This window comes from Scyliorhinus canicula, chromosome 8 (genome assembly GCF_902713615.1).
Source record: "Scyliorhinus canicula chromosome 8, sScyCan1.1, whole genome shotgun sequence".
Classification (NCBI taxonomy): domain Eukaryota; kingdom Metazoa; phylum Chordata; class Chondrichthyes; order Carcharhiniformes; family Scyliorhinidae; genus Scyliorhinus; species Scyliorhinus canicula.
In genome coordinates, this window is record NC_052153.1 from 180,255,286 (window position 1) to 180,282,075 (window position 26,790).

Here is a 26,790-nt window from a genome sequence, read left to right on the forward strand (position 1 = left end):
CCAGGACTCTGAAGCCCAGCCAAACTTAACAGCAGAGCCTGAGGAATATTTTGTAGATTCTTGCCCTCAGCAAGTACACAGAAGGAAAACCCAGTGGCAGGAGAGTGTTCCCGACTCCAGGGAAGCAAAAGAGAGTATGATTTGGCATGGAAGGAGGAAGTTACTGAGGATGAGAGGGAGGCTTTTGATCGAGCATGGGGATTATGGTGAGGACACTCACATTTGGAGCTGGAACAAGACAGAGGTGTTCTTGCTAGGTCTTTGTGAAAGATTACTCCTGGCCCACAAGGAGTGATGAAGGAGGCACTTACCCTGGCAATCTGGAAGCTCTCGCCTCGTGTCACTGCCACTGACGCCCTGGGAAACACGTGCAACTGTAGCAGCAAATTTCAAATTGGTGCTGCTGGAGTGCCATGATAGCACAGTGGTTAGCACTGTTTGTCACAACGGCAGAGACCCGGGTTTGATTCCCGGCTTGTCTGTGCGGAGTCTGAACGTTCTCCCCGTGTCTGTGTGGTTTTCCTCCAGGTGCTCCAGTTTCCTCCCACAAGTCCCGAAATACGTGCTTGTTCAGTGAATTAGACATTCTGAATTCTCCTCAGTGTACCCGAACAGGTGACTAGGGGATTGTCACAGTAATTCCATTGCAGTGTCAATGTAAACCTACTTGTGACACTAATAAAGATTATTATAATTAATCATTATGGTTGGTGGAACATTTAAATGCTCTGGTATCTGCAAACCTGAAAAAACAGATGGCAGAAGGCATGTGTGGCAGTTAGAACAAAGAACACAAACAAAGAACAAAGAAAATTACAGTACAGGAACAGGCCCTTCGGCCCTCCCAGTCAGCGCCGATTCAGATCCTTTATCTAAACCTGTCCCCTATTTTCCAAGGATCTATTTCCCTCTATTCCCCGCCCTTTCATATATCTGTCTAGATGCATCTGAAATGATGCTATCGTGCCCGCCTCTACCACCTCCGCTGGCAAAGCGTTCCAGGCACCCACCACCCTCTGCGTAAAAAACTTTCCACGCACATCTCCCTTAAACTTTCCCCCTCTCACCTTGAAATCGTGACCCCTTGTAATTGACACCCCCACTCTTGGAAAAAGCTTGTTGCTATCCACCCTGTCCATACCTCTCATAATTTTGTAGACCTCAATCAGGTCCCCCCTCAACCTCCGTCTTTCCAACAAAAACAATCCTAATCTACTCAACCTTTCTTCATAGCTAGCACCCTCCATACCAGGCAACATCCTGGTGAACCTCCTCTGCATCCTCTCTAAAGCATCCACATCCTTCTGGTAATGTGGCGACGAGAACTGCACACAGTATTCCAAATGTGGCCTAACTAAAGTCCTATACAACTGTAACATGACCTGCCGACTCTTGTACTCAATACCCCGTCCAATGAAGGCAAGCATGCTGTATGGCTTCTTGACCATCTATCGACCTGCGTTGCCACCTTCAGGGTACAATGGACCTGAACTCTCAGATCTCTCTGTACATCAATTTTCCCCAGGACTCTTCCATTTACTGTATAGTCCGCTCTTGAATTAGATCTTCCGAAATGCATCACCTTGCATTTGCCTGGATTGAACTCCATCTGCCATTTCTCTGCCCAACTCTCCAATCTATCTATAGTTTGCTGTATTCTCTGACAGTCCTCCTCGCTATCTGCAACTCCACCAATCTTAGTATCATCTGCAAACTTGCTAATCAGACCACCTATACCTTCGTCCAGATCATTTATGTATATCACAAAAAACAGTGGTCCGAGCACGGATCCCTGTGGAACACCACTAGTCACCTTTCTCCATTTTGAGACACTCCCTTCCACCACTACTTTCTGTCTCCTGTTGCCCAGCCAGTTCTTTATCCATCTAGCTAGTACACCCTGAACCCCATACAACTTCACTTTTTCCATCAACCTGCCATGGGAAACTTTATCAAATGCCTTACTGAAGTCCATGTATATGGCATCTACAGCCCTTCCCTCATCAATTAACTTTGTCACTTCCTCAAAGACTTCTATTAGGTTTGTAAGGCATGACCTGCCCTCCACAAAACCATGCTGCTTATCACTGATAAGTCTATTTTCTTCCAAATGTGAATAGATCCTATCCCTCAGTATCTTCTCCAACAGTTTTCCTACCACTGACGTCAAGCTCACAGGCCTATAATTCCCTGGATTATCCCTGCTACCCTTCTTAAACAAAGGGACAACATTAGCAATTCTACAGTCCTCCGGGACCTCACCCGTGCTCAAGGATGCTGCAAAGATATCTGTTAAGGCCCCAGCTATTTCGTCCCTCGCTTCCCTCAGTAACCTGGGATAGAGCCCATCCGGACCTGGGGACTTGTCCACCTTAATGTCTTTTAGAATGTCCAGAACTTCCCCCTTCCTTATGCCGACTTGACCTAGAGCATTGAAACATCCATCCCGAGCCTCAACATCCGTCCTGTCCATCTCCTTGGTGAATAGCGATGCAAAGTACTCATTAAGAATCTCACCCATTTCATCTGACTCCACGCATACATTCCCTCTTTTTTCTATGAGTGGGCCAATCCTTTCTCTAGTTACTCTCTTGCTCCTTATATACGAATAAAAGGCTTTGGGATTTCCTTAACCCTGTTAGCCAAAGATATTTCATGACCTCTTTTAGCCCTATTTATTGCGCGTTTGAGATTTGTCCTACTTTCCCGATATTCCTCCAAAGCTTCATCCGTTTTAAGTCACCTCGATCTTATGTATGCTTCCTTTTTCATCTTAGCTAGTCTCACAATTCCACCCATCATCCATGGTTCCCTAATCTTGCCATTTCTATCCCTCATTTTCACAGGGAAATGTCTGTCCTGCACTCTAATCAACCTTTCCTTTAAAGACTCCCACATTTGAAATGTGGATTTACCCTTAAACAGCTGCTCCCAATCCACATTCCCTAGCTCCTGCCAAATTTTGTTGTACTTGGCCTTTCCCCCAATTTAGCACTCTTCCTTTCGGACCACTCTCGTCTTTGTCCATGAGTATTCTAAAACTTACTGAATTGTGATCACTATTCCCAAATGAACCACCGACTGAAACTTCAACCACCTGGCCGGGATCATTCCCCAATACCAGGTCCAGTATGGCCCCTTCCCGAGTGGACTATTTACATACTGCTCTAAAAAACTCTCCTGGATGCTCCTTACAAATTCTGCTCCATCTACGTCTCCAACACTACATGAGTCCCAGTCAATGTTGGGGAAGTTAAAATCTCCTATCACGACCACCCTATTGCTCGTACATCTTTCTATAATCTGTCTACATATTTGTACCTCTACTTCACGCTCGCTTTTGGGAGGCCTGTAGTAAAGTCCCAACAATGTTACTGCACCTTCCTATTTCTTAGCTCTACCCATGTTGCCTCAGTGCTCGAATCCTCCATCGTGCCCTCCTTTTTTAAAAAATAATTTTTATTGAAAAATTTTGAATTTATACAACAACATCAAACCATACTAAAATACCAACAATAACAATAATGACAACAGTCATGAACCTTCGCCCCTCCTCAATGAACAACCCAACATATTAACAACAACTTAAATTAACACAATGTTAGGTTACATAACCGTAGCGAAAAAAAAAATAGAAACTATAGTAAGGAGCCCCCCCCCCCCCGGGGTTGCTGCTGCTATTGACCAAGATACCTATCTTTGAGTCAGGAAGTCCAGAAAAGGCTCCCACCGTTTATAGAACCCTTGTACTAATCCACTCAGGGCAAATTTGACCCTTTCCAACTTTATAAATCCCGCCATGTCATTGACCCAGGTCTCCACACTTGAGGGCCTCGCATCCTTCCACTGCAGCAAGATCCTCCGCCGGGCTACTATGGACGCAAAGGCCAGGACACCGGCCTCTTTCACCTCTTGCACTCCCGGCTCCACCGCAACTCCGAAACTCGTGAGTCCCCACCCTGGTTTGACCCTGGATCCAACCGCCCTCGACACCGTCCCCGCCACCCCCTTCCAGAATTGTTCCAGTGCTGGGCATGCCCAGAACATATGGGCATGATTCGCTGGACTATCCTGTCCTCACCCCCAAAGAACCTACTCATCCTAGTCCCGGACATGTGGGCCCGGTGCAGCACCTTAAATTGGATGAGACGAAGCCTCACACATGAAGAGGAAGAGTTGACTCTCTCCAAGCCATCCGCCCAAGTCCCGTCCTCTATCTACTCCCCAAGTTCCCCCTCCCATTTAGCCTTCAGCTCCTCCACTGACGACTCCTCCACCTCCTCCATTACCTTATAGATGTCAGACACCTTCCCCTCTCTGACCCACACCCCCGAAAGCACTCTGTCCATCGTCCCCCGCGAGGGCAGCAAAGGGAATCCCTCTACCTGTCGCCTAGCAAACGCCTTTACCTGCAAGTATCTGAACATGTTCCCTTGGGAAGCCCAAATTTATCTTCCAGTTCCCCCAGGCCCACAAACCTCCCGCCAATAAACAGGTCCCTCAATTTACTGATGCCCACCCTTTGCCACCCCCTAAATCCCCCATCCTTGTTCCCCGGGATGAACCGATGATTGCCACCCAATGGAGCCTCCATCGAGCCCCCTGTTTCCCCCCTGTGCCGTCTCCACTGTCCCCAGATTCTTAGGGTCGCCGCCACCACCGGGCTCGTGGTATACCTCTTAGGGGAGAGCGGCAACGGCGCCGTTACCATGGCACCCAGGCTCGTACCTCTACATGATGCCATCTCCATTCTTTTCCACGCCGCCCCTCCCCCCTCCATCACCCATTTACGCACCATTGACACATTGGCCGCCCAATAGTACCCCAAAAGGTTGGGCAGCGCCAGCCCGCCTCTATCCCTCCCTCGTTCCAGGAAAACCCTCTTCACTCTCGGAGTCCCATGTGCCCACACAAAGCTCAAGATACTGCTAGTCACTCTCCTAAAGAAGGCCCTGGGGATGAAGATGGGCAGGCACTGAAAGAGGAACAAGAACCTCGGAAGCACCGTCATTTTTACGGACTGCACCCTCCCCGCCAACGACAATGGCAGCATGTCCCACCTCTTGAACGCCTCCTCCATCTGATCTACAAGCCTGGTGAAATTATGTTTGTGAAGAGTCCCCCAGTCCCTGGCCACCTGCACCCCCAGGTACCTAAAACTCTCCCCTGCCCGCCTAAGCGGGAGCCTACCAATTCCTTCCTTCCTGGTCTACAGGGTGCACCACAAACACCTCACTCTTGCCTAAATTTAGTTTATAACCTGAAAAGGTCCCAAACTCAGCTAGCAGCTCCATCACCCCCGGCATCCCTCCCACCGGGTCCGCCACATACAGTAACAGGTCATCGGCATACAACGACACCCAATGTTCCTCCCCACCTCGCACCAAACCTCTCCACCTCTCTGAATCCCTCAACGCCATCGCCAGCGGCTCGATAGCCAATGCAAACAACAAGGGGGACAGGGGGCAACCCTGCCTGGTCCCTCGGTAAAGCCGGAAGTACTCCGACCTCCTCCCATTCGTGGCCACGCACGCCATCGGGGCCTCATATAGCAGCCTCACCCATCTAATAAACCCTTCACCAAATCCAAACTCCCCAACACCTCCCATAAGTACCCCCACTCCACTCTATCGAAGGCCTTCCCGCATCCAGCGCCACCACTATCTCAGCCTCCCCCTCAATCGCCGACATCATGATGACATTCAACAATCTCCGCACATTCGTGTTCAGCTGCCTTCCCTTCACAAAACCTGTCTGGTCCTCGTGTACAACCCCTGGCACACTGTCCTCTATCCTGGTGGCCAGGATTTTTGCCAGCACCTTGGCATCTACGTTGAGGAGAGATATGGGCCTGTATGAACCACACTGCTGGGGGTCCTTGTCCCTCTTTAAGATTAACGAGATCAGCGCCCGCGACATCGTCGGGGGCAAAGTCCCCCCTTCCCACGCCTCATTTAAGTGTCCGCACCAGCAAGGGGCCCACTAGGTCCACAAACTTTTTATAAAATTCCACCGGGAACCCATCCGGCCCCGGTGCCTTCCCTGACTGCATCTGCCCGATCCCTTAACCAGCTCCTCCAGCTCAATCGGCGCCCCCAACCCCTCCACCTGCACCTTCGGGAAAGATAGCCCGTCGAGGAACCTCTCCATTCCCCTCCTCTCCACCGTTGGCTCCGACCGGTACAGTTCCCCGTAAAAGTCCTTGAAGACCTCATTCACCTCTACCCCCTTCCGCACCACATTCCCACTCTTGTCTCTCACTCCAGCAATTTCCTTAGCCGCATCCCGCTTGCGGAGCTGATGAGCCAGCATCCTACTCGCCTTTTCACCATGTTCGTACACTGCCCCTTGTGCCTTCCTCCACTGTGCCTCTGCCTTTCTAGTGGTCAGCAAATCAAATTTAGCCTGCAGGCTGCGCCTCTCCCCCAACAGTCCCTCCTCTGGTGCCTCTGCGTACCTCCTGTCTACCTCCAGCATCTTTCCCACCAGTCTCTCCCTCTCGCTCCTCTCCCTGTGTGCCCAGATGGATATCAGCTCCCCACGAATCACCTCGAGGTACCCCTCAATACTTGCCCGGACCCTCCTACACACCTCCTCCTCCGCCAACAACCCCACATCCAACCGCCACAACGGGCGCTGGTCCCGCACCTCCCCCATCTCCAACTCTATCCAATGCGGAGCGTGATCGGAGATTGCAATGGCCGAATACTCGGCCTCCTCCACTCTCGGAATCAGTCCCCTACTCACCACGAAGAAGTCTATCCGAGAGTAGACCCTATGTACGTGGGAGAAGAAAGAGTATTCCCGTGCCCTCGGCCTCACAAACCTGCATGGATCCACCCCACCCATCTGGTCCATAAACCCTCTCAGTACCTTGGCCGCCGCCGGCCTCCTACCCGTCCTAGAGCTGGACCGATCCAGTGAAGGATCCAACACCGTATTGAAGTCCCCGCTTCCCCCCCCCCCCATGATCAGACCTCCTGCCTCTAGATCCGGGATCCGTCCCAACATATGCCTCATAAAGCCTGCATCGTCCCAATTTGGGGCATACACACTAGCAAGTACCACCTTCTCTCCTTGTAGCCTGCCCCTAACCATAACATACCTACCCCCCCTTATCCGCCACCACCTCCGATGCCTCAAACGACACATGTTTCCCCACCAAAATCGCCACTCCCCGGTTCTTCACATCCAACCCAGAGTGGAAAACCTGCCCCACCCACCCCTTCCTCAGACGGACCTGGTCCGCCACCTTCAGGTGGGTCTCCTGAAGCATTGCCACATCTGCCTTTAGCCCCCTCAGATGAGCAAGTACCCTCGACCGCTTCAGCGGCCCATTCAATCCTCTCGCATTCCAGGTGACCAACCGGATCAGAGGGCGTCCCGCCCCCCTCCCCCGTCGACTAGCCATAGCCCGTCGACTGCCCGCCCCAGGCCAGCACCCCCCGCCCGACCCAGTCCCCATAGCGACAACACCTCACCCCTGTCCCCCCAATCCCCATCAGCTCCTTCCTGACCCTGCCAGCAGCAACCCGGTATTCCCCTTTCCCCCCCCCCCCCCCCCCCCCCCCCCCCCAGGCTAGGAACCGTCCTAGCCGTGAACCGTCCTCCATTGTACTTCCGTGGGTCAGCTAACTTCTGCTGACCCCGGAAACTCCCGCCAATAACCCGACCCCTCGCAAAGTGGGATCATCCCCCATCCTATCCCTCCTCCAGGCACCGCTCCAGCACGGGGAAGAACTAGTTAAGGCCCCACCTCCCCCCGTCATCGTCTCCACCCGCCAGCCCCGCAGCGTGGGAAACCAGAGGAAAGCCCGCGCTTTCGCACTGCCCCACCACACCCTTCTGACACAGCTCCCAAATACCAGCCCCACTCCATACCCCCAACCCGACATAGAATACAGCAACCCCCCCCAACCCTCCCCGCAAGATACAAAACTCAAACAATGCCCCACAGCAAAAAAACAGAACAACACCCCCATAAATAACCATATCAAAATTGCAAAAGTACAGGAAAAAAAAGGACACAGCAACAGCAGAAACCAGCAATAAAGTATTACAACCGACCCCGCAACCCCCAACCCCTAGTTCAAGTCCAGTTTCTCCGTCCGCACAAAGGCCCACGCCTCCTCCTGGGAATCAAAATAATAATGCCGGTCCGAATAAGTTACCCACAGGCGCGCAGGCTGCAACATTCCGAACTTTATCTTCTTCTTGTAAAGCACCTCTTTTGTCCGATTAAACCCGGACCGCCGCTTAGCCACCTCCACACTCCAATCCTGGTAGATCCATACTACCCCATTCTCCCAGTTGCTGCTCTTCGCCTTCTTGGCCCAGCGCAGCACACACTCCCGATCACTGAACCGGTGGAACCTCACCAGCACCGCACGCGGGGGTTCATTCTCCTTAGGCCTCCTGGCGAGTACCCTGTGGGCTCCCTCCAGCTCCAGGGGCAGATGGAAAGACCCGGCCCCCACTAGCGAGTTCAGCATCGTAGCCACGTAGGTTTTCAGGTCCGACCCCTCCAGCCCCTCCGCAAGGCCCAAGATCCGCAGACTTTTCCGCCTCATGCGGTGATCAAGCTCCTCGAAGCGGTCCTGCCACTTCTTGTGGAGTGCCTCGTGCCCCTCCACCTTACTCACGAGGACCACGGTCTCCTCCTCTCGTTCAGTGGCCTGCGTCTGCAACGCCTTGATGGCAGCACCCTGGGTCGTCTGAATCTCCGAGAGCCTTTTGTTCGTTTCCTGCAGAGAGCTCAGTACCTCAGCCTTGAAATCTGCAAAGCAGCGCAGGAGAGCAGCTTGTTGCTCCTGGGCCCATTGCTTCCACACCTCTGGAACTCCGCCGGCCGCCATTTTGGATTCCTTCCCCCGTTTTTTCTGGGGAGCTGCTGCCGTTTTTTCCCCCTTTCCACTCCGAGTTCGAGTCATGAACTGCGGAGAAAGTCGATCAGCACACCTTCTCCCACCGGGAGACGTCGAAAACTTTTCCGTTTTGGGCTCTAAAAAGAGCCGAAAAGTCCGTTTGAAACGGGAGCTCCCAAATGTGCGGCTTCCTACGTCATCGCCGCCACCGGAAGTCCCATCGTGCCCTCCTTAATCAAAGCTGTGATATCATCTCTGATCAGTAATGCAACTCCTCCACCCCTTTTACCCCCCTCTCTATCCCTCCTGAAGTATCTATGCCCTGGGATATTTAGTTGCCAGTCATGGTAGCATGGTGGTTAGCATCAATGCTTCACAGCTCCAGGGTCCTAGGTTCGATTCACGGCTGGGTCACTGTCTGTGTGGAGTCTGCACGTTCTCCCCGTGTGTGCGTGGGTTTCCTCCGGGTGCTCCGGTTTCCTCCCACAGTCCAAAGATGTGCGGGTTAGGTGGATTGGCCATGCTAAATTGCCCGTAGTGTAAGGTTAATGGGGGGATTGTTGGGTTACGGGTATATGGGTTACGTGGGTTTAAGTAGGGTGATCATTGCTCGGCACAACATCGAGGGCCGAAGGGCCTGTTCTGTGCTGTACTGTTCTATGTTCTATGTCTTGCCCTTCCTTCAACCAAGTCTCAGTAATACCAATACCATATTCCCAGGTACTAATCCAAGCCCTAAGTTCATCTGCCTTCCCAACCAATTTGTAATTGTCCCACCACCTCCAGAACCGGATCGAATGTCCCAAAAATCTGAACCCCTCCCTCCTGCACCATCTCTCAAGCCACGTATTCATTCTGACTATTCTTGAATTTCTACTCTGACTGTCTCGTGACACTGGTAGCAATCCTGAGATTACTACCTTTTTGAGGTCCTACTTTTTAACTTATCTCCTAACTCCCAAAATTCTGATTGTAGGACCTCATCCTGTTTTTTACCTATATCGTTGGTGCCTATATGCACCACGACAACTGGTTGTTCACCCTCCCCCTTCAGTATGTCTTGCAGCCGATCTGAGACATCCCTGACCCGTGCACCCGGGAGGCAATATACCATTCGGGTGTCTCGTTTTCGACCACAGAAACGCCTGTCTACTCCCCTTACGATTGAATCCCCTTTGACTATAGCCCTGCCAGTCTTTTTCCCGCCCTTCTGTGCAGCAGAGCCAGCCACGGTGCCATGAGCCTGGCTACTACTGCCTTCCCCTGGTGAGTCATCTCCCCCAACAATATCCAAAACGGTATACCTGTTTTGGAGGGAGACGACCGCACGGGACACCTGCATTGCCGTCCTGCTCTTTCTCTACCTTTTGGTCACCCATTCCCTGTCTCCCTCACCAATCCTAATCTGCGGTGTGACCAACTCATTAAACGTGCTATCCACGACCTCCTCAGCATCGCGGATGCTCCAAAGTGAGTCCATCCGCAGCTCCAGAGCCGTCATGCGGTCTAACAAGAGCATGCAGCTGGACACACTTCCCGCACATGAAGGAGTCAGAGGCATCGGCTGCGTCCCTGAACTCCCACATTGAGCACGAGGAGCATAACACGGGTCTGGGATCTCCTGCCATTTTTACACTTTACCTTAACTGATTACAAATATAATATCAACTAATGAATAAGTGAAAGGAATAAAGATTTTACTTACCAATCACAATACTTACCAACACACGAAGCGTTGAATTTCTCCCAGCTACTGCTATTTGGAGCACTTTCCTTGCCAGCTAATCATGTCACTGTTTTGCTGTGATGTCAGTCTTCAAGGTAAGTTTTTAAAGATGTAAACGTTCCTTCCCGACAGACCCCTGGCCACTACTCCCGCCGAAAATCTGAAGGCTGCTTCTCCGGCAGCTGTGTCACCGCCACTCTCATCGTGCTCTTTCACTGTGTCCCTGCCGCTCTCCTCGCTCTCACTGTGTCCTCGCTGCTCTCCTCGCTCTCACTGTGTCCCTGTCGCTCTCCTTGCTCTCACTGTGACCCCACCGCTCTCCTCGCTCTCACTGTGTCCCCGCCGCTCTCCTCGGGCTCTTTCACTGTGTCCCCGCCGCTCTCCTCGGGCTCTTTCACTGTGTCCCCGCCGCTCTCCTCGGGCTCTTTCACTGTGTCCCCGCCGCTCTCCTCGCGCTCTTTCACTGTGTCCCCGCCGCTCTCCTCGCGCTCTTTCACTGTGTCCCCACCGCTCTTCTCGCTCTCTTTCACTGTGTCCCTACCGCTCTCCTCGCTCTCACTGTTACTGTTCCGTTCCAGCTATTTTTTAAATGTGCCTGACTCCTTACACCTGCCATGGCGGCAATAATATCTAACCCATTCAAACCCACCCACCTACTTCCAATAGGGTTAAAATCAGGCCCATGTGTCTGTTGTGACTTTGTGTAATGAGATTAGCTTTAGATTGCTGTTATTAAATGTTTTATGTCCACATAAAGTTTTGATTTGTAACTTTAAATGCACAAATGAAAATGCATCAGTTGAAAGTTGAGTATTTTAAAGGATCATGTAATTGGTTCATGCAATACTTGTGAAATTATTTGCCTAGCTATGAAAATCAAAATTACAGAACCACATAATTGAAAGTTAAGCTTTATAGAAAATTTGAAGAGTTTCAGTTTTTTTATTTTGGTACAATATTTTATTGTACAATATTGGTCATCAAAGTATCAGTCCAGGGTGGGTTTTTCCATCTATAATCCAAGATAGCATTCAGAGGAATACCTTAGTGAATGAGTCAACTATAATGCATCTAAGTCTTGAATGTTACTAAAGATATGAGTAAAAATGAAGGCAAACCAGCCTTATTGCAATGAAACCTGTTAACATTACATGGATTTCCATTCATTCTAATGAAGATTTATGAAATATTTGCATCTCTATATTAGCATATAGAACCTGTGCAAATTCAGACCGGGAACTCTACTTAATAAGACTATATAAAGGTGATGAGTAAAAGGCAAGTGTTGATAAAATACCAACAGGCAGCATGGATTTTGTTTCAGGTTGTGCAAATCCACGTGGGGTCACTGTTCCATATACTATAGAGACCATCCTTCAAATTTTAACTACAGGAAACTCTACATGCAACTAGATGAAGGCAGCCTTACTTTCAATGCTAATCCTCATGAGGTAATTAAACATTGTATGTCTATGTTGCGAGACAGTGTAAAACTTTATGGTGGCATTTGTTAATATTGCTATTTATAATCAATAGCATCCCTTGCACTTGAATGGTGATAAACTGCCAGAACATTGTTGGTTTGTATGTATTCTGTTATTTAATTGAGGCTCATATAATGGCCTAGACACTCGGTGGCCTAATTTTGAGGTGCAAAATGTTCTACGCTAGAAATGTTACACAACAGACTGGTAAAGGCAGAAAAATCCAGGGCTCCAGCCTGAAACAAACCTTTTCCATCTACCAATAAAGGACATACCATTTCTTTAAGGTCCCCTTGGCAAAATTCAGCTGTCCTGAAGAAGCCAGCTTTAGTCAGGTAAGCAGGGGGCACAAATTTACAATCCCCTGCCATCAGCTTGTCAGACAGGGTAAGGGGAATTTGGGGGCTATAAAATTCCCCAGGTAACCTTACCATGTACCTTTTAGTCTGTCTGCAATTTTAAGTGGAGCGAGCAATGCGTCTCCCTGCCATGAGTACATCTGCACTTACCTGGTCCTGGGCTTGAGTCTTTGAACTTGGAGACTGCTTGTAGTCCCTGTCCTGGCCGCTAGTGCTGAAAGGACTACACTCCTCATCTGTATGGGACTGCACCCCGGCTGACTCTTTGGTTGAGGAGGTGGGAACCTCCGCCATTTGAAAATCTTGCCCATGCTCTGCAGGTGGTCTGTCTTGTGTCACTTGAGGGCCAGGTGATGGTTCCTGTCATAAAAATAAGTGGTGACTTGTGGAGCCAGGAGATGCAGGAGTGCTCCTTTGGAGTTCACTGCAGTGCCAAACACTGTTCTACTCCCATTCAGCCCCTTATGGATCAAGTATTTTAATTGTAGCCCACCCTCCCGACTGCTTTCCCTTCTCTCTTTACCTGCCTGCTGACACAGCAGCAAAATTCCCTTTGCTGATGAACTGTGTGAGAATGCCTTTTGTGTAAGACTGGTCCCAATATCCGGTCTGTTTAGCACCTGCCCATTCCAGGCTAGGAATTACTCCTGCCACTCAATTTGCTCGGCTCATTTCCTTGGTAAAAATAGTCCTGTAATATCAGGTTAAATGTACCTTCTAGGTGCAGAAAGTGCCCTAACAAATGGGCTCTTTAGTTTATTACTGAAAAAATATTTATTTTCTGTGACGTCTTGATTTCATGAATGCTGTTTAAAGTAAAAATTTATGTTTAATAAACATTTTACAGCATGAAAATGGCAGTAAAAATGCATTTCAGCTCTTGTAATATGCCACTTATTCATTTATTGTACAATTTATAGCTTAAAATTCTTGTTTCCCTCAGAGGAGTAATGAAAAATTGCATTCTGAGATTTGCGAAGCTCATAATTGCATATGTAGTTTTTAAATGTCCATAACTGGATAAGTTGAACTGAACAGCCAAGAAGTCAAAGAAGCTTAGTCATTTTAAGTATTTCTTTAGATTGATGCCTCCTCCTCATACTGTATTTTGCCAATGACCATATATGTATTGCTCCCTCTGCAGGAGAAAAGTATATATTTTGTGCAAAATTCTTCATTTCCTGTGCCCAGTCCCAGTGTAAAATAAATGTTGACTAAATGATGGCTTGCTTATTATTATAGGCCACAGTCAGTACTTAACTGTCAGTCACAATTTTGTAGCTTTTTCTGTCACACTTGCAGAGAAAAACTGAATTAGCAAAAGGGAAAATGCTGGAAAAACGCAGAAGGTCTGGCAGCATCTGTAGAGAGAGAAAAGAGCTGATGAGAAAAGAGGAAAACTGAGTTAATGTTTCAAAACCAATCTGACTCTTCTTGGAGAAAGTGTCATTTTGGACTCAATACGTTACCAATGCTGCCAGACCTGCTGACATTTCCCAGCACTTTCAATTTTGTTGTGGGAAGACAAATGGTTAGGATTTATTAACAACAATCTATTAGGGCAAATAGCACTTATTCTTGGGGATTCTGAATCTATATAATGTAGTACAGTATACTAAAGCAATAAAAGTAAATTTTCATAAAGATGTCAACTAAAAGCTGACGTGGCACCATCTACAGCAGTTAGTATGAGGGTCAACATGTTCCAGTTAAACCAGATTTTGGTGACCTTAAACAGCTCATTCTTGAGACGCAATCTACTGCAGACACCATAAAGATTAACAAACATGTTTTTCGAACTCAACCTAAGGACCAGGCACATCTATCAGGTCTAGCACCAAGAAGGGAAGTTAGGGAGGAGTCCATAGGAAAATGAAGGGTAGCTAACACTCACTCTTGCTGGGTGCAGAAATGTAACTTATTTAAAGTAAAATTTAAATCAGACCTAATTAGGGTAGCAGGGTAGCATGGTGGTTAGCATAAATGCTTCACAGCTCCAAGGTCCCAGGTTCGATTCCCGGCTGGGTCACTGTCTGTGTGGAGTCTGCACGTCCTCCCCCTGTGTGCGTGGGTTTCCTCCGGGTGCTCCGGTTTCCTCCCACAGTCCAAAGATGTGCGGGTTAGGTGGATTGGCCATGCTAAATTGCCCGTAGTGTCCTAATAAAGGTAAGGTTAAGGGGGGGTTGTTGGGTTGCGGGTATAGGGTGGATACGTGGGTTTGAGTAGGGTGATCATGGCTCGGCACAACATTGAGGGCCGAAGGGCCTGTTCTGTACTGTTCTATGTTCTATGTTCTAAGCCAATGTAAACAATATTCTTACCTACTTAACCACACTCTGTATAAATGTCACCTGATTGTTTACATGGGCAGAGTCAGCTCCAGAGGTCTATGTCAGAAACTGGGTTCTCCTAACGTGTTGGTCAATAAACGATCGTTCTGTATCTGAGACCCCTGATTATTTTGTGGAAAAGAGAAAAAACACAACAATTTAATCTTAAATGGAGTTAACTTGTTTCTGGTAAGAAGTCTTACCACGCCAGGTTGAAATCCAACAGGTTTGTTTTGAATCACTAGCTTTCGGAGCACTGCTCCTTCCTCCATATCAACTTGTTTCTGATATTTGTCTTTATCCTATATCTGGGTCACACTCCAGCCAAAGACAGAAACTTCCAGGATTCCAAAATGATGCCATGTACCACTCAACCAGGAACTGAAACTGCGCCACTTGAATTCATGAGCCAGTATGTGGGTAAACAGCCCTTCCAAAATGTGGTGGTTGTGGTATTGAAGGTTTGACCTTTACGGAAAGGTGTGGTGTTGAATGAGGCAGAGTTTTGTTTATACCCCTTGTGCTGGTACGGGAGAGGAAGTGGTTAGCCACTGAAAGTACAACTTTATTCTTTAACTATCAGCAAGAACTACTGGTGCGATTGGTGGATTAAACCAGTGGTGCATTAGGAGATGTTGAAATGCCTACGTATAGATAATGCCAATTAAGATGCCCTAATTGGACATTGTTTGTCCTGTAGGACAGCCAATATAAGCTGCACGGTGCATTGGAGTAAAGGAATAGTAAATTAACGAGCTTTTTCTGCACAGAAGGCTTTCATCATAGGAAATTAATCTACTTGACTTGCAGAGTGGTTTACAACCCGAGAGGTTTAATACTCTGACTAGAGCAATGTTTTTCAAACTTTTTTTCCGGGGACCCCTTTTTACCAACCAGTCAAACTTCGGAACCCAACCCGGCCGACCTTCTCGACCCACGCCGGCCGACCTTCACGACCCATGCTGGCCGACCTTCGCGGCCCCAGCCGGCTGACTTAATGACCCATGCCAGCCGACCTTCGCGGCCCACGCCGGCTGACCTGCGCAACCCACTATTTTCTCTTGTAATGTTTAGGTGAAATGTGGTGAACCTCCAATTTCTAGAGGATGATAACATTTTCAGTTTCTGCATTTTTTTCCTGTAAAAATGTTATCAAATAAAAACTCCCCCGAACTTGTAAAAGAAATGACCGGATGAAAAAATTGCGGCCGCACTGCGCATGCGTGCCCGCTCATCGGTGCACATGCGCAGAGTTTTGCGCATGTGCACCGATGAGTGGGCATGCATGCACAATGTGGCGGCATTTTTTAAATATATGCGTGCCCATTTTGAAGGCCGCTTGCAGCCGGCGTTATTGAAAGCCGGCTGCTGCGCGCGATTGGGAGCACCGCGCCGGCGGCTCCGCGACCCTCCCAACACCCGCCCGCGACGCACCCGACTTTGACAATTGATTTTGACAATGCCTGGACTAGAGCACTCAGATTGCTGACCGCCAGAAATTATAATGGTGCTAACTGCTCTCTATTGCTATAATTTACATTTTATGGTATTCATTTTTGTACTTTGGCTTGTTGTTCACTTGCACAGGAAGATTTGACTTTAGCAAAAGAAAATTGTGTTCCTGTTCCCCCACCCCCTCATTCCAGCCAACATGAGCTGGTTCCTTCTCTGTCTAAAGAAGACAGTTACAAACACAACTGTGCACTGTCCAATAGAAATAATTTTTAGATTATAGATATTGAATTATCAGACACTTTGACAAGTTTATTATTAAAATGTTTACTCAGATGTCCTTACTTATGAGATGAACAAAGGATAGGAACAAGTTTGGTTTTACCCAATTTTATTCACAATGCTGATTATTTTACTGTAACTCTTACAATCTACAATATTACTCACAAATAATATTACTCAGGCTCACAGTTGAGCACTTATTGCCCGCACTTAGGGTGGCCAGGCTACAATCACTCGATATGGATACCTTCTTCTCGAAACTCAGTGCCTCCTCTTCTTGCATTGGTTGTGTGAGGGCATACCCAGACTGTCACTGATGATCTATTCCGATGGTCCTTCTTTTATACCAGTTCTGCTAGCACTCAGTCATGGGTGTATGCCCACACATGGCCTGAGTTGTATTGCCCCATCTAAACCTAAACTCGTGAATAGGAATAAACAGGATAATCCTGTTTGTCCAGTGTAATTCAATGAAGATCCATTGGCCTCTGAAACTTGTCTGATCAACTATTAGCCCATTATGGCATCTGATGGTCTCTTTGTTTATCATTCAGCCTGCTGCAAAATTGAACACTTCCATCAAGAAGTTAGTTCTGTTCTTTGTGTAAAATAGTCTTGTTCTTTGTGTAAAAGTGTTAACTACTGAGTGGGTAATCACAAAGTCCATATAGCGGTGATGAGTTTCTATGTTGACTTTACTGGCATTTCAGCCAGGGCTTTATTTGGCAATTTCTGTTTCTGGCCTATGTGTGTTTCCCCCCCCCCCTTGTTAGCCTGTTTTGCAATACCACATAAGGCAGTGATTCGTATTCCATGTTGTGTCTTGCTATCCTGATCTTTTAAAAGATAGCTTTAACCCCAATTCATCAAGTCTAATGCAGTGGCCAATATTTGTCGCATTCTTGTGATAGAAATGCCAGGCCACTTGAAGGCTTTAGGTTTTTCCATTGTTCCATGCCTCCGAGAGGAAAGAAATCCTTTCTGGACCAAATTTCGATCAGAGGTTATACTGGACAATAATGTGCGCCTTAATAAAACTAGAACTGTGGATGAATTAATATTGAAGTAAAGGAAAGTTCAGCAATTGTGCTTTGTAATTTGTTTAAATTTTAGGTGAAATAAAAATAAGCTGATGGTAATCAACCAGAAAGTAACCACAAGCATTTGAGCCAGTTGGTGAGATCTTTTAAGTGTTCCATGGAGAACTTTATATCAGCACAAGCAATTTTGCAAGTACATTGCTGCTGAAAGAATTGCTGTGGAACTATCAGTCGATTCAACCTGCCCAGACACTGATATTATCATATTGTATCTGATTACCTTTCACACCAGAGCATAATTTTTACAGCAACCAAAATGCAATCTATTTTTGAATCTTAATGAGTGATGATTTCCAGACTAAAACATGCTGTCGAAATTCCCCCCACCTTCCCAATTGGGCTTTATCAAACCCTGACTCGCCATACTGTAAGGAACTTTATGTATTAAGAAAATACAAACTGACCAGGCTGAAGTGAATCCTTTTTAAGATTAAGATCAAGAAAAAGTGCATGTCCCCGCCCACCAATCCCTTAAGGTGATTGGGTAAAGTGGCCAAGAATGAATGGATTACTTGCCTTTATTAGCCGAGATGTAGAATATAGGGGCTGGGAGATTATGTTGGATAGCTAGCATATCAAACCATAATTAGACCTGCTACATGCAGTTTCTGGCCACCTCATTTTAGGAAAGTTGTGATTGCACTAGCGAGGGTATAGAGCAGACTTGCAAAAATGTTGCCTGAATTGGAGACTTTTAGTAATGACGAGAGATTGGACAGGCAGGGTTGTTTTCTTTGGAACAAAACACATCGAGGGGAGACCTAATTGAAGTGTGTGTGTGTATATATAATATATATATATATATATAACAATTAAGGATCCAGATAGATGGAGAGGAAGACCCTGAGCCCCTGGTTGAGGGGTTCATTAGGAGGGAACATAGAATTAGGGTAGGAGGTGAAAGGTTTAGAGGGGATTTGAGGGAAATGTTTTTCACTTTTGTTGTATTTGGAATTCGCTGCCTTGAAAATGTGTTACACGATCCCCGTAGAAACTGTTAATGTTTAACAATAAATTTGATTTTCTAGTTGATAGAGAAAAGATGGTACGACATGATTGCATGATTTCAAATTTGAAGACTTGAATAATTTAATGCTTGAAGCCCTCTAAGAATTCTGGTGAACCTACACTGTACCAAGAGCAATATATCCCTCTTGAAATTCAGTACCTAAAACTGAGTACAATATGATGGGTTCTGATTGAGGCCCTATACACTGTAACATCACTTCCACACTTTTTGTAGTCCAATTCCCTTCTGTAAATCACGTTCCTTTGGAGCCCTTTTCGAAAGTCTGTAATCTGGTTCAGTTTCCTTCATGACTTGGCTGGGTGACCTTTTTGGAGGAGAGTTCATTACCTGTCTCATGGCTGCTGACATCCTTTTCTCTGTTCCAAGATTCCCATTTTCTCATGGACAGACACGCACACACACAGACAAGACCAGGACAATGCCATTGATGTGTAATTGTCTGCTAAGTTTTGGACCCCCTTTTCTGGACCCTAGTTCCTTATATCTCCCACATCTTGACATTTGCCACCACCACCCAAGGTGGTGAGCTGGTGGGCCTCCTGGAGCTATCCCTTGGTTTGAATCCGTTCCTGCCCCACCATGTCACTCAGAAAGCTTCTGGCATGATTTAACTTCTGAGCATGAAATTGGCGTGAGTTCCCGGGAAATTTATCACAAAACCCATCCATCGTCACACTTAATCCCAAGATGAAAAATTCCACTCTATTAATGAAACTGATTATTGCATCATGGAGTATCTGTCTCAGGCCCCAGCAACAGCACTGCAAGTGTTCAGGAGCAAAGCTGTGACGGTGCCTTCTCTCAACATCATTCATATCAAAATGGAGAATTGAAGTGTGCATGCCAGACTCCTATTTCATACGATCACTAGCCATGTTGCTGATGGTCCAGTTGGCCAAGTGCTGGAATCCTTGAGTTCAACCACATTGGCCTCTTGGTCATGTTATTTCGAAAGATATCCCTATGAGGTTTGAACCTTGTCATAATTTAGCTGGATCCTTGGTCATGTATGCTCTCCAACCACTCCCGAGTCCAGGCATCATTGTATTCCAATCATAGAACATAGAATATACAGTGCAGAAGGAGGCCATTCGGCCCATCTAGTCTGCACCGACCCACTTTCGCCCTCACTTCCACCTTATCCCTGTAACCCAATAACCCCTCCTAACCTTTTTGGTCACGAAGGGCAATTTATCATGGCCAATTCACCTAAACTGCACGTCTTTGGATCATCCCTCTCCTTCATATATAACCCAGAAACTCATCCCCATGATTTATTTTTTTTCAGTGGTCCCTTTGCCCTTCCCAGCTAAACGTTCAGGGGTGGGGGGTCTGCCCAGGGAGAAAACAGCTACCCTGCAGCCAGGCTAATTGGCCGCTTCTGAGTTAAGCTAATGGTGAATTATGTTTCTGGCCATACAGATTTAGCACATTTGAGGGTGGAGTGGGAGGAGGAGGAGCAGGTGCATTTCTTCCTAACTCTACTCTGTGTACCGATTCCCAAAAACCCAAGCCTGGCTGTCCTGACATGTCAAATTGGACACTGCACTCACCTGGAGGCATGCTGTGGGACTCGCATTGCAGTTGGTTGAGAGTGACCACAGGAAACTCTTTCCCAAACTCTTTCCCAACCCCCCAAGCTTGCCCACTCCTGACCAGCAAGCCCTTTTGCAAACTGGACCCCCATTCTCCCATGCCAGATCACTCTTCTCCCATAGCCGACATCCTCTGCCCCCATCCCTCGCCCTCTCTGCCTGCCCCTTGTCTTCTCTGCCCATCCATCGCCCTCTTTCTAACTTTGTCTTCCTCATCCAACCCCACACCTCGCGTTTCACTGATAGTTCGGTACGGTTTGTATTCTGTTCCTTTTATCATGGGGTAACTGGAAAGTCAGTACCCAGTTAGACCAGGTGGCTGTTAGATTTAGATTCAAAAAATCAGCCCAACTGCATTCATCTCATAATACTTCGATAATTTCAGCCATTACACATGGGCTAGAAGCATTTGCATCTCACCGCAAACCATAAAAATGAGATACATTTCCAGCCATTCACACTATAGTGACTTTGCTGCTCTGTGCTGTAATGTGTACATAATTTGCTGTCGCAAAACAAATTCAGACCTTTTTGTCTTCAGCCTCCCTAATCCATCAAGCCACTGGATTACTTTTGAAGGATGTCACTTGTTCTTTGGGCAAATACAGTGGCCAGGTTGCGCTTAGCAATATTTCACAAATCGCAAGGAGCAGAATAATCCAATTTGGTGATGTTGGTTGAGGCATGAATGTTTGCCAGGAGACCTGGAGAACCCTCTACCCTTTGAAGAAATGCCATGAGATCATTTACACCTACCTGAACAGACAGATTGATTAATATGTCATACAGAAAATTGGCTTTTCCAATAATTCCCAGACTGTAGCACTGAAATGTCCACCTAGATTGTGTTGGGGTCAGTTTGAATCCAAATATCTGGTGCAGAGGTGACATTGCTACCACTGCATCAAGTTAGTGGCAGGGGAACAAAACACATTTCTACTTCTGGCCAAGTTAGTATTTCCTCAGTGGTTTAAATAACTTTATATTTCTCATTCCTGGCTTTGTCCTCCTTTAGCATAATGGTCCCCACAGTTCAGAAGCCGTCATATTCCACACAGCATTTTATCATTTTCATCTGCGTGTGTGCTTCTACTTGTGCACTGGTAGCATCCCAGGTGAACATATAAGGGTTATTTTTGGGGCTAACTGCAAGGCAACACCCTAATTTGCAGGCTTTCCCTAATTGTTATTATCTCTACCTGGAAGCTAAGGATGGTGAGTGTTATAGTCTCAAGGCTGTGCTCCAAGTTGCCTTGATTTTGGGCAGCACATTAGCACAGTGGTTAGCACTGTAGTTTCACCGTGAACCGGGTTTGATTCCCGGCTTGGGTCACTCTGTGCGGAGTCTGCACGTTCTCCCCATATCTGCGTGGGTTTCCTCCGGGTGCTCTGATTTCCTCCCACAAGTCCTGAAAGACATGCTGTTAGGTAATTTGGACATTCTGAATTCTCTCTGTGTGTACCTGAACAGGCTCCAGAATGTGACGACTAGGGGCTTTTCACAGTAACTTCATTGCAGTGTTAATGTAAGCCGTCTTGTGACAATAAAGATTATTATTATTATTTAAATTTGCTGATCTCGGATACATAGTCTGCCTTTTAGATTTACTTAATTCATAGATGGGTGGCACAATGGTTAGCACTGCTGCCTCACAGCTCCAGGGTCCCAGGTTCAATTCAGGCCTCAGGTGATTGTGTAGAGGTTGCATTTTCTCCCCATGTCTGTGTGGGTTTTCTCCAGGTGCTGTTCCCTACCACTGTCCAAAGATGTGCAGTTTAGGTGGATTGGCAATGCTAAATTGCCCCTTAGTGTCCAAAAGGTTAGGTCGGGTTATGGGGGTAAGGTGAAAACATGGGCTTAAGTATGGTGCTCTTTCCAAGGGCAGGTGCAGACTCGATGGCCCGAATGGCCTCCTTCTGCAGTGTAAGTTCCATGTTGCTTAAAACAACTCCACTGCTTTTATCCAGTATTTATTGATATTGTTGAGAGAATTGTTGTAGTTTTATAATGTGTAAACATCTGTTACAGAATATGTATTTCTTTATAGGGAATAGGCTACGTTTTTCGCAAAGGCATACTGGACAATGTACCAAAGGAAATTGCAAAGTTTATTTTCTACACAAGGACGCTAAATTGGAAGAAACTTCGAATTTATTTAGATGACAGGTAACATTTCTTACAAATATATCTGATCTCAAACCCGAAATTATTCAGAATTAACAATAACTTGTGTTATATAACCTAAGGAAACCTCTCTAGGTGTTTCACAGAAACATTGTAAAAGGAAGTATGACACCGAGCCATGTATTAGGTCAGATGACCAAAAGCTTGGTCAAAGAGGAAACTTTAAGAAGGAAAGCAAGATAGAGAGGCATATGGATGGAATTCCAGAACAAGGCCGAGGCAACTGAAGATATGGCCGCTATTAGGAAGCAGTTAATTGAGAATGTACAAAAACGAGGAGCAGAGATAGTGTTGTTTCTCTGGAGGAGATTACAGAGATAGGGAGGGACCAGGCAATTGTGGGATTTGAAAATCAGGATGAGAATTTGAAAGTCAAGACATTGCTTTACCGGAGCCAATATAGATTGATGAACACTGGGGTGATGAGGGAGCAGGACTTGCTGCAAGTTAAAACATGGGCAGCTGAGTTTTGGATGACCTCCAGTTTATGAGAGGTAGAATGTTGGAGGCCTGCCAGGAGTGCATTGGGAAAGTTGAGTCCATAAGAAACAAATGTATCAATGAGATTTTCAGTAGCAGGTGAGCTGAGACAGGGTGAATTCAGGCAGTGTTTTGGTGGAAACAGGTGCAATTAACTTTGTAATGTGGAATAGGAATTGGTACCCAATCTGGTCACAGATTGTTATCTGTTCTCTGAAATGGTCTAGTGAGTCACTCAGTCATAGCAAACCACTACACAGAAATTCAAAAAGGTGACCCTCCACCACCCACTTGGCAATTCGGGATGGGCAGTGAATGGCAGCCTTGCCAGTGACTCCCACATCTCGGGAATTACTTTTTTTTATGACAAATTGTGAGGCTGATCCCTGCATTAAAGACTAAATTGTGAGGAAAAAGCTGGAAAAGAACTTAAGCTGGTCAGCCTTGGCACAATGTGACTGGGGTGAGATATTAGTTTTATAACTTATTCACCTCTATAAAGGAAAGATTAATCTGTAGCATTACAGTGTTTTGAACGTCCATCTCAGGTTTGCACATTGTGTTGCTCTGAGTCACTGTAGCAATCCAAGAATCTGGATTTTTATAAAACTGAGCGACATATAAATATAAGCTGCCAACCTGTTGAACTGATTCTAGGCCATACTTTTTTCTGAGCCATCCGTGTTGTGTTCTTTCAAGTATGCTCTCTGGACCTTAGTAAAATGTGAAAATCAAAGCAATGAAAAATGAGGTCTCAAACAAATGCACTAAAGCCGGCACTAGGGGCGGCATGGTAGCACAGTAGGTAGCACTGTTACTTCACAGCGCCAGTGTCCCAGGTTCGATTCCCAGCTTGGGCCATTGTCTGTGCGGAGTCTGCATGTTCTTCCTGTGTCTGCATTGGTTTCCTCCGGGTGCTCCAGATTCCTTCCATAAGTCCCGAAAGATGTGCTGTTAGGTGAATTGGACATTCTGAATTCTCCCTCTGTCTATGTGAACAGGTGCCGGAATGTGGCGACTAGCGGCTTTTCACAGTAACTTCATTGCAGTGTTAATGTAAGTCTACCTGTGACATTAATAAAGGTTATTATATTATTATTGTCTTTATTTTTTTAAAACACAGGAAAACGAGCACAATCTGGTAATAACTCTCCTTTAAAGTCAATTTTAAGGAAAACATATTTGTATGAATATGTAAATTGTTGATCATGTATTTCTTTGACTTGCTCATATCTGTTGTTAGAAAAAAATAGCTTCCATTGGCAACTTTCTTGTGAATCCATTGACAACTTTCTTGTGAATAAAAGTTGACAAAATCTTAAATCCAGTCCTGTTATCAATTCAAGCTAGGTTGCTTTATTATTTAGCTTTCTAGATAACCCTTTAGTTTCTTCACCTCCACCCCCACCCCTTCTAACCAATTTCCTCCTTACACATCTTCTGCTTACTGGGGTGCAGTTTCACAATTTGTACTCCAGTGTCTCATTTCGTGACATTACTCTTGTCATAAGACTTGGCAGTGTGTAGGAAATAGGGTCCATGACCTCAGAGGCATCACATTGAATTTGATTCTGTTCTTGCCTGTCATACAATGGTGTATGCACATGCACGTGTGTCTATGCATGCACATTGACTTAATTAGCTGCACACCAGTCAGGATAAGTAAACCTGTTTGATTTTCAAACAGGCACACTGAGGCCATTTTGTAGTACCCAGCTACTGGCTATCTCAACATCAGAAATTGAACCTGGAGATTTTCTAGACTGTGTGGTTCAGAAACCTCAACAGATAAACTATTTGCAGCTTTGAGTGGATTTAAATTACCTTTTCATTTGTAGATACAAGACATAACCTGGAAAACTACTTATTTTGGCAATGGGCGGCACGGTAGCACAGTGGTTAGCACTGTTGCTTCACAGCACCAGGGACCCAGGTTCAATTCCCGGCTTGGGTCACTGTCTGTGAGAAGTTTGCACGTTCTCCCCGTGTCTTCATGGCTTTCCTCCGGGTGCTCCGGTTTCCTCCCAAAAGTCCCGAAAGAAGTACTTGTTCTGTGAATTGCACATTCTGAATTCTCCCTCAGTGTACCCGAACAGGTGCCGCAGTGTGGCGACTAAGGGGTTTTCACGGTAACTTCATTGCAGTGTTAATGTAAGCCTACTTGTGACATTAATAAAAATTGTTATTATTTTGGGTTTTTCAGTTCATATAGCATAATGCTGAAATACTAATTACAGCAGTAAAAATATTCTAATTTGGAATAAGTAATGGGAGCGAGAACTGAAAATTTGAGTGTGCAAAAGTTTGTTTCAATTTAAAAACATTTTATGCTTGTGTTAATATGCCGTAATAAGGCTACTCGCTATCATATTGTGTGGCATGCGCGGGGGGGGGGGGGGGGGGGGGGGGGTCACCTACGCGTTGGCCACCGCCGAGGCTGACATGTTCGAAGCGTAGGAAAAGAGTGCCCCCACGGCACCGGCCCACCTGCGGATCAGTGGGCCCCGATCGTGGGCCAGGCCACCGTAGGGGCACTCCCCCGGGGCCAGATCGCCCGCGCCCGCCCTCACCACCAGGTCCCGCCGGTAAGGGACCTAGTCTGATCCACGCCGGCGGGACCGGCAAAAAACCAGCGGGACTTCGGCCCAATGCGGGCCTGAGAATTCGGGCAGCCCCGGGGCCCATCGAGTCGCGTTGGTCCCCGCCATTCTCCGAGGCGGGCGACGCGACTCACGCCTCGCCGACTTTTGGAGGGCCGGAGAATTCAGAGGACGGTGGGGGCGGGATTCACGCCGACCCATGATGATTCTCTGACCCGGCGGGGGGTCGGAGAATCCCGCCCCCAGTCTCCGGCTCTGTGTCAGAGTTCAGTATGGAACTCCATATTGAAGTGTTGGCTTGGCACTAGCTTCATAAACTCTTCCATATCCATTGATAGACTCTCTCCCTTCAAATTAGTTTGCAGAATTTATCAATAAACACCCAATGCTTAAAGCATCTAAGAATCTTCATCTCTTTTTCACTTCTTTCTCCACTAGCTTGTGCAACCTCTTCTACCATTTTTACCTCCTTGCCACTAGCGTCCAGCTTCTTTAGTAACCATTCATTCTTCTGTTCTTCTTTGTTCGGAGCATGTTGTGTTTATTGAGATCCTTAAAAGGTTTTCATCAGTTAAAAAAATCTTTTGAGCTCTCTACTTTCGGTGTTTGTATTAGATGTTGCCCAGTTCATGATACAACTTGTATCATCAGTGGGCTAGTAATCTAGAGACCCAGGGCAAGACCTGGGGATCCAGGTTCAAGTTATACCATGGTAGATCGTGAAATTTTAATTCAGTAAAAATCTATAATTAAAGGTCTGGTCCTGACCATGAAACCATTGTCGATTGTTATAAAAAAAAATCTAGCTCATCAATGTCCCTTAAGGAAGGAAGTCTGGCCTACATGTGAATCTGGATCCACAGAAATGTGGGTTACTTTTGAATGCCCTCGGCAATAAATGCTGGCTCAGTCAGCGACACCTACATCCTGTAAATGATTTTTTTTTAAAAGGACGCAGCCCTGAATGTATCTTATTTTCCCTCTTTTGAATCATTTATCTTTTTTTTTCCATCAAATAAAGCCTTTCCCTCAGCATCTTGGCTTTCTCAGTTTGTTAAGGTCAAAGTTTGTTAATGTCATTTTTTTGTTTCCACACCCTGAAAGACCGCCATAAAGTTTGCCGAAAAAGTGTGCAAACTTTGATTTTCCATACTCTAGCTGCTTTTCACCCCTGTTTGAACATATCATTAGCTCATCCGTACACTTGCTCAGGGAAGAAGGCCTTCCCCAGCATACCAATGTTTCAGTACCTCTGAATTCTTCCTCTACTCTTTTTCACCCTTCTCCTAAAATGCAGTTATTC

General features: G+C 46.6%; 1 protein-coding gene across 9 annotated transcripts in view; it reads left to right on the forward strand.

Annotated features, from left to right (window-relative positions):
- Positions 1-26,790, forward strand: part of fbxo8 (F-box protein 8) — an 87,430-nt gene that overhangs the window by 48,334 nt on the left and 12,306 nt on the right. For all 9 annotated transcript variants that reach the window (XM_038805784.1, XM_038805778.1, XM_038805776.1 and 6 more), the window contains 2 exons: positions 11,915-12,041; positions 22,271-22,389. In XM_038805784.1, coding sequence (XP_038661712.1) covers positions 11,915-12,041; positions 22,271-22,389 — 246 coding nt within the window. The remainder of the gene's footprint in view (positions 1-11,914; positions 12,042-22,270; positions 22,390-26,790) is intronic.